Here is a 21,216-nt window from a genome sequence, read left to right on the forward strand (position 1 = left end):
TTCAGTCCGTTATCTTCTGGCAGAGACTTTAATTAGTTTATTTTGGGGCTTGAAGCCAGTTTGAACTGAGAACTGATAAAGAAAGTTCCTTTTAACTTTATTTGTCTGGCCGTTTGTTAAGAGCCGTGAAGGGGGACAGAAACATAACAATATTGTATACCTGAATAGAAAACAAAAAATCCAAAATGTTGCCTTTATTTCAAAAACAACCCTATTTGGATTTAATTGACTCTTAGAAATATTTAACCAACAGTTAAATTTATGGGAGAAAGGAAGACTTTGGGCACAAAGAATTAATTTTTAACACTCTGTCCACCCTTCCTTCTCTTCAGTTCTGCCAGTGAAGAGTCACAGAGTATTTGAAGTAGGTGGCATCTGTATGCATCAATAAGTGGTTGTGTATCAATGGTTTGTGATGGATATATACTAAACATGACAAAGATACTGTCAGCCTCTGTTTTGTTCCTTGCTGCCATTCGGCTGCCATTGAAACGGGGAGGGGGGCATTGTATTTTGGTGGGGAAATGTCAGTGCAGGAGTTCCTGTGAAAAGGGAGTTGTTCTCACCGTCTACTGTGCATGCTGCAGATAGAGGATTTGCCGCCAAGGCCAACTGTCTGACATATCAGCCTGATGATGCTTTTTGAAGATGTCTCCCACATGACACCTGTGGGGTGTACTGATTGGACTATGGATGGGGTTACCAAGGGGAAGGGCTTGGGTCACATATTGATATCTATGATTACGCACGCTTTTGCCTCAGATCTTGCTTTGCCTAGCTACTATCTACTCATAACCAGTAAAAGTACTCTTAATTCTGCAAAAAGGAGTTGAGTGGTTTCTTTCTTGGTTACTGAGGGAAGCAGCCCTGAGAGATACTATATGGGAGGAAAATGAACCCTCAAGTCCCAAGATTTTTCAGTCTCTCAACCAAGGTTAAAAAAACCTTCCTTTTTCTAGTATTCTTCAGGCATTGAAGGAAACAAGGGAGATCAAAGTTAAAGCACATGGGCATACCTAAATTAAAGCAAAGAAGTATAATTAGCACTGAAGTGACAACAAGCCAAATACCGAAAAGAGAAACAAAGGCAAAATGGTGAAGAAAAATCAAGAGAGGGAATACGAGAAGCCAAGGGATGCATCTGAATATTTAACCGCACTTATGGGATAATAATACCATTATATTTGCCATTGTCTCTAAGAATTAAGTCTTTTAGGACATTTCCCCAAATACCAGTGGTGGTGAATTGAAGATGCCAGAAAACACTTAACATTTGGTCTAATTCCTTTTTGTGTCCTGGGTTTGCCCCTTGTAAAGCATTTCTATTCATAGAGGTAAAATGACATTTAAGACTTTGAGAAGAGTTGATATAGCTGTGGTGTTTCAATTCCTATTTTCACTAAGACTGACTGATTCTCTGAAACATTTCCGTGAAATCTAAAAAAGAATATCATAGAGAATCTTAAATGGCTTTTCTGAATTCAGTTGTAGGCTTAAATTTTTTTTACTGCATTTTGCATTTAGTAAATCTAAAAATACTATGTTATTCCTTTCTGTCTTCAAGCATGTGTAATTGCGCATATGTATTTGGGACAGAGGGAAAAATTATATATATTTTATGTATGATTTCCACATAATTTTAGTAAATTGTCCACTGAATTACATGTGTATTATATACTATTGGAAATGGAGCAGTAATACCTTGACTTACAACTGTTCTCTAATCCAAAAATAAAGCAGTGGAGTAAAACTGGGTATGATGCCTTGGATATTAATGGCTTGGCTCAGCAATGGAATTCTAAAGCTGTATACACTTTTTCTGTCTTAATTATGCATTCATTAGAAGCTTTTATACCCAACAGAATAAAGTAAATATTTTTTGATCTCTGTAGTGTGCTCCCAGATTGTAGATTTGCACAGCAGGGTCTTGATAATCTGAATAAATTGTATTTCCCCAAGGAGTTTATCTTTCAAATAAGGTCATAAAGAAGTACAGCCTCTCCCCATAGTTCTCCTTGTGTTTTTCTTTCCTTTTATAGCACAGCACACAGGAACAGAGGTATATTGTACTCAGTTCAGTTGTGTGCATGGTTGTGATTAACTTTCATTTATCAGCCTCTTATTGATATACATCCTTTTCTGTGGCATATGCAGTGATTTTAAAAAAACAACAACAAAGGAAAAACAAATGTAAAATATGAAATAATACTAAGAAAAAAATCATTTGTTGTTATCCTATGTAGTATTTTATCACTGTTGCTGTGTGTGTGTGTGTCTGTGTGTGTGTCTGTGTATATGTATATATTCATACTGTAAGGAAATACCTATTTGGATCTGCATGTCATATAATGTATAAAACATGTACCACATTGTGAATTAAGAGAACACTCTGTAGATAAAATTATTTATCAATGTATCTTCATTGTTAAATTTCTCAGTAAACTATTCTTATGCATGTTTAGTCAAAGCTAAGGCTCAATAAATTCAATAGTGTTTCCAGAAAATTGTTATATTAACATTGAAAAGTATGTTTTATTGTTTATGATAAACTTCTAAGACATATTGGTGGTTGGCACTATGCATAGTCTAATCAATAATAATACAGTATTATAATTATAGTACACCCATTGTCAGCCCTAATTACTATGTAATCTTTGCACACTGAATAAATGTTAATTTGTATAATAAATAAATGAGAAATTTGTACATGATTTAAGGAGAGAGTATAATATCCTTGTTTGGAATTTGTTACATTTAGTTGAATTCTACCATGAAACTATAAGGAGAGCAATTTCAGTTTAGTTGCATGCTCTGTTTTAATTATAAGGAAAATAAGCAAGGTAGTTATAACACATGTTTGTTTATTTATTACTACATTTTGCATGCTGCCTGTTATTGTGAGTGTTGAAAAGTGCAATAGCCTGTTTTCAATAGTGACTGTGGTGAATGATTAGCAGTGAGCTTGTTTACTTGTCAGACTTAAGAGTGAGCCTAGAGGCTAGTGATTCCGTGTAAGATTTGAAAACTGAATGGGGAAAATTGTTGTCTCCTGAAGTTTTCGGTGGTATTACAATCCCACCTAAAAGCAACAGTAGAGCAGCATAGGTTAATAGAGATTGGAATGCAGGCTGTTGAGTTAGAGAAAGAGGACAATGCAGAATGTTGAGATGGGTCAATGTAGAAGATTAAGGGAACAAGGGAATGTGCTTGGGAATCTCTAAAACAAGTTACCTGAAAGGATACAATAAATTGTTGTATTGTTGTCTCCTGAAGTTTTCGGTGGTATTACAATAAATTGTAGAGTTGCAAGAAACAGCTCTGACTGGATTTCAGGCTGGGTTTTTAGGATATACAATCATTAGATTTGGGCAACATGTAACATTTGATTCAAATTATGTTTTATGAAATAATTATTTTGAATCAATATTTTGAAACAATTCTTACCATCGAATCAAGTACTTTTTAATCTTTTTTTTTAAAAAAATCTGGAATGATGGAGATTTGATGACATTTTGACTTTGTAAAGTCTCAGACAATGTGAATGTGGACTAAGCACAGAGGTGTGTGATGTCTGACACTAACACAACAATTTGAAGGCTGGTATGCAGTCTTTTTTTCATTCTTGCAATTTCAAATTTATAAGGGGTGGAAGGGCAATATTTCCAAAAAATGTGATTATGATACCTTTGAAAATATCCAGCTGAAACTGTGGAAGGATTAATTTTCTCAGAAAGGTTCACGATCCCTGCTATTTTCACCCAGTTATGCCTAAAAGAAGACTCTGCAGGCATTTTGATACTTCCTCAATATATGTTAACATTCTTTTATCAAAAAATAAAAGAAATGTGAATCAGTCTGAGTCAAATCAGATTTCATTTTTAAAATTCAAACTGGAACTTGTCTAACTTAGATACTGCTAATTGTTGCTACTTTTCACTGGTTAGAACCCATGTCACTTAAATAATAATGTAATTGTACAATAATTTAAGGGGATGTGGTGACTCAGTGGCTAAGATGCTGATCTTGTCGATCAGAAAGATTGACAGTTTGGCTGTTCGAATCCTAGTGCCGCATAATGGAGTGAGCTCCCATTACTTGTCCTAACTTCAGCTAATCTAGCAGTTCGAAAACATGTAAAAATGCAAGTAGAAAATAGGAACCACCTTTGGTGGGAAGATAACAGCATTCCATGTGCTTTCAGTGTTCAGTCATGCCCGGCCACATGACCACGAAGATGTCTTCGGACAGTGCTTGCTCTTCGACTTTGAAAGGGAGATGAGCACCGGTTCCTAGCATGTGCGAGGGGAACCTTTACCTTTACAATAGTTTAACGTATGTAGGAGATTTGCACTTCTTGTATGAATATCCTTGGTCCACAGGAACATAGGCAAGGATAAGAACCATTCTGGTTAACAACCTGAACTAGTAATACCTCAAAAACTTTGGGCATTCATTTCAATGTACAGAACACAGCTGTCTATAAGAACTATCACAAATAAATACATTCATAGTGTTGGAAAGAGCCGTTCAGACCATTGAATGTAAACTTTATAAATACTATGATCCAGGCTGAAGTGATCCAAACAGATCTTCAATCTTCCACTTGAACACATTCCAATATAAATTAGCTCATTATGTTTCTTGATATTTGGTTCCATTATCAAATTGCTCTTACTACTAGGACTTGATCTTTAAATTTTACAATAATTCAGAACCTGACTTTTTTAAAGCTAGGAGTTGCAATAAAAAAGCAAGTTGGAATTGGTTTGTGATTGTGAGAATGTCCTGAGTGAGAATTAGAGGGTTTTCTGAGAGATTAACATGGCAATAGTTCACAGCGTATGTGAAAGTCAACCATGAGCAAAGTCCTTTAGATGACTTTGTGGTTCAGTATAGACCAGGGCTAGGGCTATTTGCCTATCTACAATCAGTGGTGAGCCAGAATGGAGTAATTGCACCTAAAATTTCTGATCAGTTATTGGTGGTATGCTGTGATAAGCTGGAGACACTGTCACTCATCTGATGAACATTTGTCAGTAGTGTGCTGGCAACAGCGTTGGAACTGACTGTTGTTCAGGTGATGGTGACTAGTTTAGTTGGAGTATCTTTACTTGTGGCGGTGGTGCTGGCAAATCCCGGGTTACCTCCCTTAGAGTTTTGGTGGCCGTGAGCACCCAATGACAGTTTTGAGTAACACTGGGAGCATGAGTAGTATGGTGCACTGACTACAGGATTTATTTGTGTTTTGTGTTGCCATAACCCTAACCCTAACCCCCCCACATTGGCAGTAACTATCTTATCTCTTAATAAGCCATAACAGAACTCAGAGGCATTGGAAGATTTGTGGACTGTTCTATTTTACAGGGGCATCATGGTTTTCCATTTTCTAGATAAGGATAGGACCTGCGATCCACATCAAAAGTGGGCATTGGTGGACATTGTTGAGAAATGGTTGTGTCTGGACTATATTTGTTTTTTTCAGTGAGACATAGAGAATGATAGTGATTCCCCCAGTACTTCAGGTAGGCATTTCTGAATATAATTTACTCTAGTTATCTTGAAGAGAGAAAGAGTAGAGGATGATGCTGTATCCCCAAAACCTGGTGAATCAGCTAATTGAATGTTTGTGGTCTTAAGGGGGTCCTTTGTTCAAAAGAAAAGAGGATAGGGATTGGGTGAACACAAATGTATTAGAGGGAGGAGCAAGGCGGTAACATAGTGGGGAGGGATGTGGTGGAATATGCAATTCAGCTGATGAAGCTGCATGCCAAAAAATGGTCTGCTAAGTTGGCACGATACATACAGCTGATTGGATAACCTACTTTTCAGCCAGCAACAAGCCTTTTGGAAACAGAATGATATGATAAAAGTTGTATTAATTCTTGGAGTTAACTGAAGCATGGCTTAACATAGTTACCTGGAAGGATTAGAATTTGGCAGTCCTGAAGAAGTGATTGAAATGCAGTCACATGTGTATTAGACTCTTTATCTCTCCTGGTTGATTAAGGTTTCCCAGGAGATATTTGTAGTTGCCTTCAGGTAAATCTAGGTGGTGTTGATTATTTCCTTGAGGGATAGACTGGTTCTTCCAGCTCTTAAAAAGTAGTGGTCTGTCCTGTTCTAAAAGAAACCCAAAAAAACAAAACCCACTCCTCCATCCAGCAGTCCTGGACAGCAAATAGGTAGACAGTTTGCATCTCTATTGGCTACAAAGGAAAAATATTATGCAGACAGACAAATTTTGCAGTTGGAATTCAGTTTGAGATACAGTACTGGGCTAGTATTGATTGCACTTGGTAGATGACCTGTGCAGGATCATGATTGGTGATAGTACAAATATATTATAAAACTAGATAGCTCAAGATGGGAAAACAGGAATTTTGAGCTATGTCTGCTTGGATTTCGGCTGTGGAGGTCCAGGCAGGTACGGATCAGCAGGGAGCTCTTTCAGCTAGCCTCCAGAGACAAAAAGGAGTACTCTCAGCAGGCAGCAGCAGCTTGCAATCTTCCCTGCTGGCTTCCCCATTAACTTTCTAGGGAAGCCTGCAGAGAAAATTGCAAATGACAATCACATGATCACGGGGCACTTGACAACTGGTTGAAAATGCAAAAGCACTCAGATTGTGTTCATGTGACTGCAAGGGAGGATTGTAACATTTTATGATGGTCATAAATGCTTTTCCGGCCAAAAAGCCCCCTTGAGAGGCTTTCGTAACGTTGAATAGTCATTAAGCGAAGACTATCTGTATGTTTCTGGCTTGCCCTCATTCGTGCTGTATTTTTGTTGCATTGTTGGGTTTTTGTTGTTGTTATTTGTCATTTTGTTTTTATCCTTTTAAGCCCATGTCACCCAGAATTGCTGTTCACTAGTTGGGTGGCTATATCAATCATTCAAAAAAAAAAAAATTCAACCCATTTTCTATATTCTGTTCTCTGGTATGAAAGAAAACATGCCTCAACCATCTTCTGTGTAATATGATAGTGAAAGAGGGCTATCGTCTCTCCCTTGACTCATCTTTTTTCAAGGCCAAACATACCCAGTTCCCTCAATGTCTCTTCATTAGGGTTAGTTTCTAATCTCTTGATAATTTTTGTTGCTGAAAATGTGCTTCATTTCAGTGCATTATTGCTGAAATAAATTACTTTTGGGGCTCCTTAAAAAACAAATGTATATCTCTATATTAAAATGTGATGTGAAAAGGCAGATAGCAAGGTCATGTTTCAAGCAACTGATTTAATATTGGTAAGCGTATGCTAAAGAAAGTTAATCTTTTTTCAAACTTTCTATACTGTTATCATTATGTTCCTAAAAGTCTTATTGCTGATTGGAAAGTAGGTTATCTGATCAGCTTTATGCATCTCACCAACTCGGCATGCCACTTTTGGCATGCAGCTTCATCAGCTGGATAGTAGGGTAGCACAGTGTATAATTTTAAGCCGAACAAGTGATTGGTATTACAGTGACAATAATTCTGTTGTAACAGACTGATAGTTTCCAGAATTCAGAAGTACCATTTTTAGTCTTCAATGGACAAGGATACATTCTAATATGAAATCATCATAACCCACCTATCATTGTCATCACCATGTGGAGAAAACCATTTTTGTTTATTTTTTATTGCTTTTAAAATAATAACAAAAAAGAAAACACATTGATAATTATAATACAAAACCCTATGTTCGCAAAGAAAAAAATCCATTAAAAAGAAAAAAAAAAAAATTAAAGTATAATATATCATTATTACAGTTAACAATTATAATTCTACATATACATGTATAATGCAGACACACATACAAACAAAGATTTTTTTAATATATAGCCCTTGACTTGCAACCACAATTGAGACCAGAATTACCCATTGCTAGGCAAAGTGTTGTTAAAGGGTAGCCCACAGTTTTACAACCTTTTTTTGCCATGGTTGTTAAGTGCATTGCTGCAGTTATTAAGTGAATCATTCAGTTGTTAAATAAATCCAACTTTGCTTGTTGAAAGCCAGCTGGGAAAGTTGCAAATGGCAATCACATAACTCCGGGATTATGCAACAATCATAAATTCATTCTGATTGCCAAGCACCTAAAATTTAATAATATGACCATGGGGATGCTATTATGGTTGTAAATATGAGGACTGATTATAGGTCACTTTTTCCAGTAATTTTGAAAGGTTGCTAAATGAATGATAGTTACTTGAGGACTAACCTGTACTTATCCATATAAATCTGTATGTATCCACTCATAAGTAGCAAGTATAATCAGGTCTTCAAACCATTGAGTAAATGGGTCCATTCATTTATCTTCCGAGTGTTGCAATGTCAGACTTTTAGCTGCATCAAGGGCACAGAATACATTGATGTTGCCGAGTTGTCAAATTCCATGTATGTAGGTATGTAATTCAAGAGAATATTCTCTGAAAATTTTAGCTTTTGTCACACACACATTATATAATATACACACATACACACAGATACATACATATGTTTTAGAGATGTACTGTCCTTATTGCATCTCTCACAAAATACTCTTAAGACAGTCCTTTTTATCCACACATAACAGTCTAACAAATTTTAACTATTATTTTTATGGCATAAATTGTTGCTTAAGATTCACTGTAGAAGGAAGTTCTGGCTGAGGGATTCTGAGAGTTGAAGTCCACAAATCTTAAAGTTGCCCAATCTGGGAACTCCTGGTATATAGGAACCTCTAATTATACAGCTTTCTTAGCATCTTCCTATCAAATTGATTTATTGATAACAAATATCTATAAATCTAATAGTAGATTTTTTTAAGTTTTAAAGGATTATCTCGGGTGACTCAGAAGCTGGAGATGCTGCTGGTCCAAATTATTGTTAACTATTGTAGCTATAAATATTGCCATTGGGTTACATGTTATAAATTATATACATGTAACATAGAATATGTTAAAATTCAACTGCGTTGTCTATCAGTTGATGCAAAGTTAATATCTCTATTTCCATCCAATTCTTCCATGTTACCACCTTTTCCCCAATTTTTAAAATTGAGCTTTCTCATAAGGTCAATTTAGCATGAAAAGGGAAGTATTTTTTTTAATAGACGTTACATTCCAGAACTTTGTAACTGACATAATTGTTTCTGGAAATACTAGCTCCAGACTTGGAAAACTGAATCTTCCCTCATCAATTGATAATTGCATTTTTTGTAAAGATATTCTTGGGATTGAAGAATACCTTAGAAATTTTGTAAGCAAAGAATTTATTTTCTGAAAATACTCTCCAGATATATGAACTGGAATTTCTCTCAGAATATAAATTAATCTGGGAATAATATTTGCTTTGAAAGTGTTCATTTTTCTCCAAAGTTTTAATGACTCCGTTCTATTGATATTTGAAGAAAATTCTATATTTATTTATATTACTGTACTTGTTACTAATTTAATTGTGTCTTTTGGTATACACATACCTATACCACATGGGGCAAAAATGATATATGATAATGATAGAGAGTGCTTTTAGAAAAAAAAGGACAAATATGGTAACTCCTATTAATAACGTCTCTGTTCACTTTGACCGGGATTGGGAAAACTATTCTAGTTGTTTTATTTTGAAAAATAATGACAATAATGTCAATGTCATTAACAATGGTATATGCCATATCACACTCTGCTTCTAAAAACTCTGAATTTTGGAAGTGTGTGATGGGCTATGTGAGATATATAAACCCAAAGATCCTCTTTGGAACTGATTGTATTGTTACTAACCTTTGATAAAGGAGCGTCAAAGCAAACAAACTAACTCAGGTTAGTGGTTGTTCTTTATATTCTCTTTGTGTTTTGTGTTATGGTGCTGAGTAGCAAAGAATAGCAAATGTTCTCATAAAGGTTACAAAAGAGGTTTATTTTATAGAAGAAATCAGAGCATTTAGCAATGTTGATTTGAATATTTTGGAAATGCATTTCCATCTGTTGTTCTAGAATTATCCCAAATATTGCCAACATTTAATCCATCAAAACAAATTATTTCACATCTCTTTCTGTAGTTGTGTTGTGGCATATAGATAGTGATGATATAAGATTGCATTAGTAATTTATTCTAGGTTTAGTATGCTAAAATATATTTATTTGCAGAAGGACAGCTTTTTAAGAAAATGATATTTCAATCTGAAGTTATCTTCTACCATAATTTTTTATTTTTATTACCATAGGTTTTTATTAAATTCTCATTCCTTTTAAACAATTTGTGTTTTTTTATTTGCCCAGGAGTTAAATAGCTTTAATTACTTGGATCTCTATAAACTTGCTGATCTTTTCAACCTAAATCTACTGGAGAAAGCCGTGGTTGATTTTTTAGTGAAACATCTCTCAGAACTACTAAATAACCACCCTGACGAAGTCCTGGCGCTGCCATATTGTCTCATCCAAGAAGTTTTGAAAAGTGATCAACTCACATCACTCAGCGAAGAACAAATCTGGCAGGTAATGTACAAAGAATGATTAAACTATTCAAAGATCAGTATTGTATATCCATAACTAGGGAACTAATTTATTGATTGATTAATCTTATGACTATATCAAAGAAAATCAAACAAAGTGGAATATAATGTCTATTTCCAGAATAAAACAGACAAAAACAATAAAAGCATTATAAATTAATTATTAGTGCTATATTAATTAATTATTGCCCCGAGAAAGCACTCCGGGGCATTCTGAAGTCTGTTTTACCCATTTGACGAGAGTGCAAGTAAAACTTCACTGTTCCAGAAGGGGAGGGAGGGGTTGATAATATCCCAACATACTGAAGGCCTCCATATGCCAAGAAGGGGCTCTAAAATAGAGCAGGGGTTAACAAATACAGCTAATTGGTTGGGGATTATATTTTCAGCTTTTGCTGCATAGCTTGTATCTTTACATTCTTAACATAAGAGGCTCTTCGTATTCAATGCAGTCTACTTTACAGTTAGAAAAATACGCAGGGATAAGCTGAAATATGCTTTGCCAAAACCAAAAATAGATGTTCAATTCATTTCTCTTATATTTAGTAATATTATGTGTATAAAAACTATCAGTAGCCGTTTCCTTGAAGGACAAGATATACATCCCTAATAAGTAATTTGATAAAAGTTGATCTTGGAGGAAGTGGCTGATAAATTGGCATGTCAACATGATCCCTTAAATCCCATAGCTATCACACTTCCTATCAGTGGAGATTGTCTGAAGTGTCCAAATGTCTGAACTGGGCTAAAATATAAATAGGCTTTGTCTGACTAAATTGAGTTTCTTAGTAAGAAATCTTTGTTGCATTTAAGTAGTTGGGCTTTTCAGAACTCAAAATTCAAAGTAAAAAAATGCTTTGGAGGGTATGGGACTATGCATGTAGTACATCTCTGTAGATGTAGCACCTGAAGGCATGACATGAAGTAATGGATGGAAATTAATCAAGGCGAGAACCAACCTAGAAATAAAGAGAAGTTTCCTAACAGATAGAACAATTTATCAGTGGAACGGCTTGCCTCCAGAAGTTGTGGGAGCTCAAACACTGGAGGTTTTTAAGAAAAAATGGGACAACCATCTGTCTGAAATGTTACAGGGTTTCCTGCTTGAGCAGGAGGTTGGGCTAGAAGACTTCCAAGGTCCCTTCCAACTCTGTTATTCTGTTCTGTAGATACTCAAACTAAACATGGTGTTTTTTTTTAATTAATTTTTTTTTAAAAGTTTTACAAATGTGTACCTCCCCCTGAACCCAGCTCCCCCCCAACCTCCCAGAGCAAATATAGGGTATAAACATTAACAACCATATTCTAAAATAAACTAACAGACTTCAGCATCATCCCTCACTTGTACTTTAATTCCTCTTTTATAAAGCTAACTTTAAACAAGTTCTATCATTCCTTGCTTATTCACTCATAAGCTATCTGGAGTTTCTTAGTCCCATATTTATTCTGAATATAATCAGTCCATCTTCTCCATTCCAGCTTGTATTTCTCATCAAAATGGTCCATAAGATATTCTGATATTTTAACCATCTCTGCTAAGTTTGTTACTTTTAATGTCCATTCTTGAATAGTAAGCAATTCTTCCTTCTTCCAGTACTGCGCCACCAACAGTCTTGCTGCCGTTGTAAGATTCAAAATCAAATTAGTCTCTATAACTGTACAGTCTGTAATTATACCTAACAGGAATAACTGAGGAGTAAACTTTATCCTCTTTTTAAGAATATTTTGCATAATCCACCATATTTTATCCAAAATGCTTTAACCTTTTTACAAGTCCACCATATATGGTAATACGTAGCATCAACACAATCACATCTCCAGCATTTAGGTCTAAATTCGGATACATACAAGCCAATTTTAACACATGTTTTTTCTGGTGCTGAAGCTCTGGAAGCCGGCTGCATAATCCTGGCAGGACGTTACAGACAGGTGCTATAGATGAGTGCCCCATGCACTCTGAAGCACCTTTTATGTTTGAATCTGAAGTGCTATACAATGCTATTAAGTAATATGAGGATCCTCATCTCTTTTACACACTGCCCTGGAAGCATCTTAAACAGAAGCAGGAACTTCTCATGAATGGTGGATTCTGCAAACAGATCTTGAACTTCTCAAGATCTGCTTGCAGCAGAGTTTTAGTTTAGTAATATTGTTTTGGAACCATTCAACAGTTCAAAATTTCTCCTCCTTCCCATCCTTTGAAAAATTCATTCCTGAATGATGAGTTTACCACGTTCCAGTGAGAGAAATGCAAGTGTGGAGTTGTCAGAAAATACGCCTTATACTGAAATGCAGTAGCATGACCATCTCCCCAAGTCATGAAGCATTACGAGAACCAGAACTTTTGCAGAACATACATCTGTTTCTCCCTCCCCTCCCCCCCACCCCATGCTGCATGGTTCACCCAGCTATTTTTGCCTTTGTGCTTCTCTACTGCATCACATTTGGTAGTGTGAATAGTGCGTTCAGTTATGGCGAAACTGCTGCTCTCTGAGTGACAGCAAACGCTGCACTGGCCATTCTACGTGTTATTCTAATTGGCTCTCTAATGGTTACTAATGCCGTTACCTAGAATCTTTAAGCTATTTTACTGCTGTGGGCAAAATGAATGAAACCAGAATTTCATTCCTGGACCTCTAGAATGAATTAAGACACATAAATATTTGCCAATTTAAGCTTGGAGAGGGAAGTAAGTAACTGTTTTTGTTTTATCTTAGTAAATAAGCAATTCCTTCAACCCAATACATGAAAATCAAATCAGGGTTGCTCTGTTGCCTCGAGTGTAGTTAAGTTCATCATTTTTGTTAAGGTTATACTGGTAAAGTAATATACCGTGGAAGAATCTAATATTCAGCCCAGAGTGAAGATTGGGTATGCCAGAGGATTAGTGTCAGGGTGCTTTAGAGAAGTGAAACTTGATATACAGGCTGGAGCCAGAGCTACAGAATCTCATTAAATTGCTGAATTGTTCATTACTGAGCACTCTCTTTAATAAAGTGCTCATTGACTTTGACAAATCCCCATCCTATGTCTTAAAGGACAACAACAGGGTAAGAGGCATTGGAGAGGGAGGGGCCCCTAGCCTCAAATTTGGGTGAGGGCACTGGTGGAAAAGCATAGAAAAGCTGGTGAAGAATACTACTCTTGTATGTTAAATTGGTGAGGTGTTGGTAAAAGCCAGCTGCAGCCATGTTGTGTATGCACATGCATGAACAGGAAGAACTCTGATTTAGTATTCCCCCCCAAGGCATCATCCACTAGTTGTGCTTCCAATAAGCATCGACCACAAATTTAATGGTGTCTCTGCGCTTTCCTTTTCCCAAGGGCAGGACGCTTGGAGTGGATAGCAATATTGCCTAGGCATAAATAATTCCTACATTCTTGTCACTGAAATGATGACTCATATTCACTATACTGGCTAAACAATTTAGAAGAAAAATATTTATCTTGAATATTGGTAAGGCCAGGCAAAAGGCAGATATGACGGTGGCTAAATATAGAATTCTGGTCACATGATCCTTGTGTAGATAGTGTCATCGTTCTTATTTTGCCATGGAATGTCCCCTATCTTTGATAGCCAATAAACAAGTGCTAATGCTTAAAAACTTGGTAAGTGTTAAAAACAAACTCGGTAGAATTTGAATATAAGAAAATGCTATGATGCCAGCATTAGCATATTTCAATTCTTATACACTAAAGGTTTTGTTTCTGATGAAAACACAAAGGCCTTCTTTTCAAAATCAGACATCAGTGGCATAAGTATCACCTTTGCAGGTTATGACCCAATAAAGGTCACATCTTTTTATGAAAATATTTTGGGACTTGCTGTGTTTAACATCACAGTTAGAGAACAAAATATAGAAAATCACAACATATTTTTTCCCATTAATTTTCAAAGTCTGACAGAAAATAAAATAGACAACCTTTAGAGAAATTGCAATTTCACAGCACTTAGATGGATTACAACAAGGATTGTCTGTTGCAAAAAACCTCAGGACAGCCAAGGATTGATGAGTATCAATTGTGTACTCTGATCCGTGATGGCAAACCTATGGCATGCGTGCCAGAGGTGGCACACCAGAGCCCTCTCTGCTGGCACACACACCGTCGCTCCAGGTCAGAGGTCCATGGCGTTTCTTTTGTGAGCTTCTCTTTCCCTGCAAATGATAAAACAGAAGCTCAGAAAAGAAAAAAAGATCTTACATCTTGCTGTTGGGATGCCCTGCCTCCCGTTGGCCAGTCGGTCTTTGAGTCTGCTGCGCATGCCTGTGTGTCCATGCATTGCATGTGCATGTCTGCGCATGCACCTTCATACACCTTTCAGTTTGGGAATGCGCACACACAGTTTGGGCACTTGGTGTCTAAAAACTACTGTACATGTTTGGGAATTCTGGCTAATAAATTTCTGAAAACTTAAATTATTACTAATATTATTCTTTGGTCACAAAGTCAGCCAGATGTTTAGACTAGATTTAGCATTTTTATTTACCTATTGAATCCTTCTCAAGGACCTGGGATAGGCAGATGATGTTGTTAAAGGTATTGTAGCAGGATGTAAGCTGTTCCAAGTAGAGCTGCCTTTTGCAATTTACTGATAGTAATTTTGTCAATGCCATAGTATTCAAATGGTATCTCAGTAGTTTTTGGATTGCACCCAAGGTGCCTATTACAATTGGTAGTATCTTTGTTTTCTTTTGCCACAGTTGTTCTACTTCTATTTGCAGTTTTTGTATTTTGTTATTCTCTTCTTTCTTCGTCTTCTCTTCTGCTGTCTCCAGATATTACAGCAGCATCCACTATCCAGACTTTTTATCTTTATCAACAACTGTTAAATGGGGTATTTATGTGGCTCAGACACACGTCAATTGAAAAGTAAGGTTATACTATATTCACAGAGGTTGAGGTAGTAAAAATAGTTCCTCTTACAACCATGCTTTGTGGCTTGTGTGATGTGATTTTAGAAAAGGAAAGAACAATTCTCACAATCTAACAGCCATACTTCAGAGACCATCCTAGACGAGGAAAGCCTGGTTTGGGAGCAAGACATTTCTTCCTCCTCTGCTTCCTCATTTCTTGGTTGGAATTATACTTTCTTAGAATACGCTATGCTGTTCACAGTTCTTGACTTCGTTGAATAGAAAGTATATTATCACCAGCTAGGAAGAGATTGAAATAAAAGGAGGTAACAGCACAGCAAGCAAGCAACATTAAAAGACTGAAGCACAGTAGTTTTGTAGGAAGACAGAAGGGCAAAACATGAAGACGTCCTGTGCGGGTGTTCAGAATTGTGGGAATTATAGTCCAAAATACTTGGAAGGACCCTAGATCACTTGTTCCTTGCTTTATTGATATATTGGCATAAAACATTTTGTCTTTTGGTTTAGACAGCTCATTTGAAGGACAGTGCTCCAGGGAATGATGAGTTTGGAAATGGGAACTTAAAAAGACAAGAGTTGAATTTGATTCGTATGTTAACAATATGTTTGGCTATTTTGAATTTAGAATAGATCCAAATATGTCATAGTGTGAAATCCTTATTTTCAAAATATGTCTTTATTTTGTAACTCTGTGGTAGGCCTACATTCTTTACTTCTATTTTTATTTTAGAGATAGCAAATAATGTTCAATTTATTTTGGCTGGTTGGACCAGAAATGTGATCTACATACATTCCTAGTTTGTATTTCGATTGATTCTAGGTGATTCTGACATAATCTGTTATGTTCTTCTGCTGATTTTAGATAGTAATCCTATAATTTTAAAACGTATCATAGTTAATAATATTTAGCACAGTGACTACATTTGAATATGTCTTCTAGAGATCTCTCTCTTCTTTTTCTACAGAATTGAAGGAAAAAATTAGAGTAGCTCAGCTTGAACATAAGATATTCAAGGTATTTTTAAAAGTCTTTGATTTCATTAGGATTTAGTTACATCTAACCTCTCAAAGTACCATTTCTTGTAACTTCTTAAAACTTAATGGTAGGACTTAATGTTTTGTCTCATGAATTTGGGAGCATGTATACAATATATGCAATCCCCTTAAACCATTTTCACAGATGAAATGGTTTTGAAACTTTTATAATGATTTCTTTCTGAATTATTTCAGCAGTGTTTTCTTACTTAAGCTACATAATAGGGTATTTCCAGTTCTTTCTATATTTATTTTTTTAAACACATACACCCTTAAAACTATGTGATAGTTAAAAGAAATTCTGCCTCCCCTTTTTATTGTCTGTTTTACAGATCAACCAAGCATTGCTGAAATTCACTGTTTTGTTTATTTAGGTGACTACCATATTTGAATGGTCAATGTAGAATCATTGGTGAGCTTCATCTATCCGGCAAGGCTGAATATCAGAGAATAATTAGAAAAATGCTTTCTTTGGCTTTCTAAAAACAAACAGAAAGTGCGCTTTTACACTTTGGTCTGGGGTTCTGAATCTACATACATGTAAAAAAAATTCATTAAAATCAAAGGACCTGATTTCAAAAGGAATATTTTTTAGAATTTGAGATGGAGTTTATGTGCTTCAAACAATAGTGGCTTAATTTAGCTCTTGATTAGATTGACTCCTTTTCAAGATTTGGCCCCTCATCTCACAAAGAGAGTTTATTTTCCCTGCATTCTGGATGGGGTGATTGACTCAAGATCAATCCTAACAAAACCAGCCAAGTAGCTATGGGTTGGGGGAAACCATCTGGAATCAGAGAGTTTCTAAATAAGACTGCACTGCTCCAAGCAGACCTAATGCAAATTTGGAATGTCCATGGAGTCCAGTCATCCAGGTCATGGTTGTCCCAAAAGTGCCCTTTAGAGAGGCAACTGGCCTTTCTGGTTTTTCTTTGATGAGCTGAAAAAGTTTCATGGATGAGAAGCAAAAGATTTTCAAAGAAAAAACAGGAAAGTCCAGTTGCCGCTAGAAAAAGCACCTTTGGGACATAATTTGGAAGTTCTCCAGACTACTTGAAGAACAGGTGACATCTGGGGCTCAGAGAATCTTTGTACAAATCCACCTTTTATGCCAGTTGCATCCATTGTTGCCCTACGCACTCATGCCATAGTCGCCTTTCATCTCTATTACCTAAAAATGCTCAACATGGAACTGCCCTTCAGACCACTCACATCATTAGTCTAGATTGCAGCAACATGAGCAGTTATGGTCATACCTCAGCCTTCCCATGGAACCTCACTGCTTTGCAAAGTGTACTGGTTACTCCTGACCTTCCAGGTGCAGTACAACATGCTGCTTATTTGTGAGCTCACTTGTCTCAGATTACTTTTGCCCTTCTGATAAGATTTGACAAGATGGGCACGGTCCAGGTTCCTGCTGTAAAATAGTGGCATCTGAATAAATAAATGAATTTCAAATACTCTGGCCAAACTTTAAGAATGAGCCCAGGGATGGGATACAAAGCTTTTACCTTTGTAGAATCTTATTCAAAACCTTTTACTGTGGACTGTAATGCAGTCTGTTATAAGAACCTTAGAGCATAGGAACATATTTTTCTACCAAGAGGAACATTTTACTATAGTGTTGTATGCTGAAATTTTAAGGGAAATGGATCCCCAATTGGCTATTGCAACTTTCTGATTAGAAGATTAAAGCCCTGTAATTATAGCTGCATAATCTCCTATGATGCTGAGCTTTAGTCCTTGACTGGGCAGTTCATAAAGTGCTCTATTATTTTCTGTCAGCTCTTTGATTATGTTCTTTTTGAAACTGATTAGAGAAGGAAAAATCACCCTTGGTTGTAGTGTTCTGTCTCCTTTTCTTTCTGCAAAAGTTGAGCTCATTCCATTTTTTTTTACCTCACAAAAAGCTTCTGAAGTAAGTCTGAGAAATAAGCATACTTGGTGGTTTTTAAATGGACTGATCTACCTTTTTGAACTCAATTTTCTTTTGTTGATTTCTCCAACCACACTAATGTCATCTCTTGATCTGTTCTATATTTGTTCATTTGAAAGGAAGCTTCCTGAGTAGGGAGATGGACAGACTGTCAGACCCGCAAGAATTCTGAGACTCTACAATATTTCTTTCCAGAATTCTGTTGCCTTGCAAAGAATAAGAAGGACCCAGGGGATATACAAGTAAAGTAAAAAGTTGCTGGTTCTCCAAACAGCATTGGTTACTTTTCCCTTCACTTTTAGCTTGGAGAGGTGAAGAACATGAACAGTCACGTCACAGAATGCTTTTAAATATAGAACACAAGTCAGACTTGAAACAAAATGTTTCATGGTATTATAGCTTCGCTGTATTATGTAGTCTTTCACATAACACTACAGCTGCTGATCACTGCAAGAATCTCAAAAGATTGGTACATGAAATACAATAATAATGACTGCTTTAGAAACAAAGCAGGTCAGTAATACTGCTGAAGGAAGATCTTCTGCTCTTCAGCCAGATACAGCTGCTTATTGCTATTGCTGTCTCTGCTGTAAGTCAGTGATCTGTTAAGCATCTTTGATCATGGGAATGTTTTTTTAACATGCTACACAATAATTTCCTTTAAGCATCTTTAAGTCCCATTGATTTCAGTGGGAAAGAGTGAATTGCACACTTAATGGAAACTAATGGGACTCAAGCATATTTAAATTAGACTGGACCATGTCCACTTAACATTGCTACATTTACATATCTGCCAATAGTTAATAAGCCCGGGGCACACTAATATTGCTGTAGCTACAATTAAGGGTAGGTGCATGTAAAAGGACAGGGAAATAAATTCAGTTTGCCAGGTAGGTACAAACTGGAAGTGAATTTATGAAATATGAAGCTCTTTGAATTAGCTTCAGCCTTCTTTCTCTGCTTTGCCTTTCTTCAGATACAAGTTAATCTCCTCTGCTAAGCCTCTTGTTTTGCTGCAGTGTCCTGAATGCTGATGTGCTGTGGGGAAATACGATTGGTTAGATGTATGTGATGCAGCTCAAGAACATAAAGGTGTCTTGCAGTTTTCCACTTAAAACACCTACTTTGTTCAGTGATAAAATGAGGTTGCCTTTGGCAGTTTTATTTTAATAGTTACTAGAATCTCCAAAAACAATGTGGTAGAATTATGCAAAGCTAGCTGAGAGAGTGTAGGAATATGGGGTGAGTTAGCAACGCCTGGAATATTCTGTTCCCCTTTCCTCATAATTAAGAGTATCAGTTGTTAGCTTTAATTTATAATAGATTAAGTAAGAACATAGTTCTGAAATCAGCAGCTCCAAGAAAAACCTCCCCCCCCCCGTATTAAATTCCAGAAATGTTCTTGGCTTCGATTCACCACCACCACCACCACCACCACCAAAGAGAGAAAACATCATAAATGTATCATTTTAAAATTGAGAATGGCAATACATTTACCATTGAAGAAAATGTTTTGCAGAGCTTTTTGCACATTCATTGTGGTTGCTATTCCTCCCTTTCTATTTTCCAAACTTTCCTGACATTGTGAAAACTGTTGGCTAGAATGACCTGCCCAGTTAATCAAGCAACATGGAAAGGTGAGTCACTGGAAGTCAGTTATCTTGTGACTGGGTTTTGCTGAAATTATGCTGAACGCACACTTAAAGTCTGCACTTGGAGTAAGGGGAGGAGGCAGAATCCTACCTGTGTTTTTATAACTCTGCACTGTCAGAACTCATAATAAGTCAAATATTCTTTCTGAGGTACTCGAGGAGGAGGGGTGGGTGGGGGGAAAACCTGTAAATTTAAGAGTAATTTCAGATTGTAAATGAAAAAGAGAGGCACGACTGTTCATTTGCACCAATCATGCCTTCCTTTCATCTGCTCTGATTAGGCCTGGTGCGGTTTCATCAAACTACTCCATCACGGAGCTGTCACTCCAGCCGTCTGTTGATTGAAAACAATCAGGGCTCTGATGGCACAATTATTCTGACCCTTTAACTAGAGGCTGCTGTGATAATGAAAGGTTGATTATGATAGTTTGTGCCTCTTTCAGTTTGCCAAGAAGGTTAATTTGGGCATCAGACGGATGTTTAATGGGCGCTTGCTGGCTACACCGTGGTAAATGAGAACGTGCAGCCTTCGATATTGCATGGATATAGTTTGGCTGCCAATCATTGTCATTTTGAGTTTGTGCCTTGCACTCTGGAAATCACTTTTTTTTCTCTTTGGGATTTAATTTATTCTGTGCCCTGAGGAAGTTCTTTCACTCCCTGACCTTCACTGTGGCTTCCTCTGCTCTCTTAATTTATTTTTATTTTTATTTCCTTACTTCCCTTCATTGGCCCCGTGAATTGTACTTAAAGTCACAGCGGATCTAGTGCAATCCTGCTTCCCTCCTCCTTTTAATCCCCCCCTCCCCGCTTCCAAGGGTGTTTATCATCTGTGTCTGGCATAGTCTTATTTTTGCTTTTTGTTTCATGTTGTAGAATAAGAATGTCAAAAATTATTGTGGAAGTTATTTTGCTTTAAATAGTAGTATGTTTCACGGAATATTGCCAGGGCTGTTTGTGAGGTGGTAGACTTGTATCTGTAATACGAAAACAGGGATGGCAGTTAAAAAAAGAAAAGTTTTCACATGATTGCTCCCGCAAGGCACATTATTTCTCTCCCCCCCCCACTCTTTAGTGGTGAGACTCGGGTGGGAGGGAGAGAGGGAGAACTTCTGTCCATCTGATCATATGTCCCATTCAGAGAGGCTATAATTATTATTAAAAATGAATATATGTATTCCAGGGGGGAGCAGAATCAAACAAAAAACAATAAAGATCTTGCTACATGGGGGAAAAAACCTTTATTAAA

At 36.6% G+C, this 21,216-nt stretch overlaps 1 protein-coding gene across 1 annotated transcript in view; it reads left to right on the forward strand.

Moving 5' to 3' along the window:
• Positions 1–21,216, forward strand: part of KLHL32 (kelch like family member 32) — a 54,323-nt gene that overhangs the window by 30,523 nt on the left and 2,584 nt on the right. Inside the window, 1 exon segment of the mRNA XM_032214874.1 lies at positions 10,235–10,450. Within this exon segment, the coding sequence (XP_032070765.1) occupies positions 10,235–10,450 (216 nt within the window).

This window comes from Thamnophis elegans, chromosome 4 (assembly GCF_009769535.1).
Source record: "Thamnophis elegans isolate rThaEle1 chromosome 4, rThaEle1.pri, whole genome shotgun sequence".
In the NCBI taxonomy this organism is placed as follows: domain Eukaryota; kingdom Metazoa; phylum Chordata; class Lepidosauria; order Squamata; family Colubridae; genus Thamnophis; species Thamnophis elegans.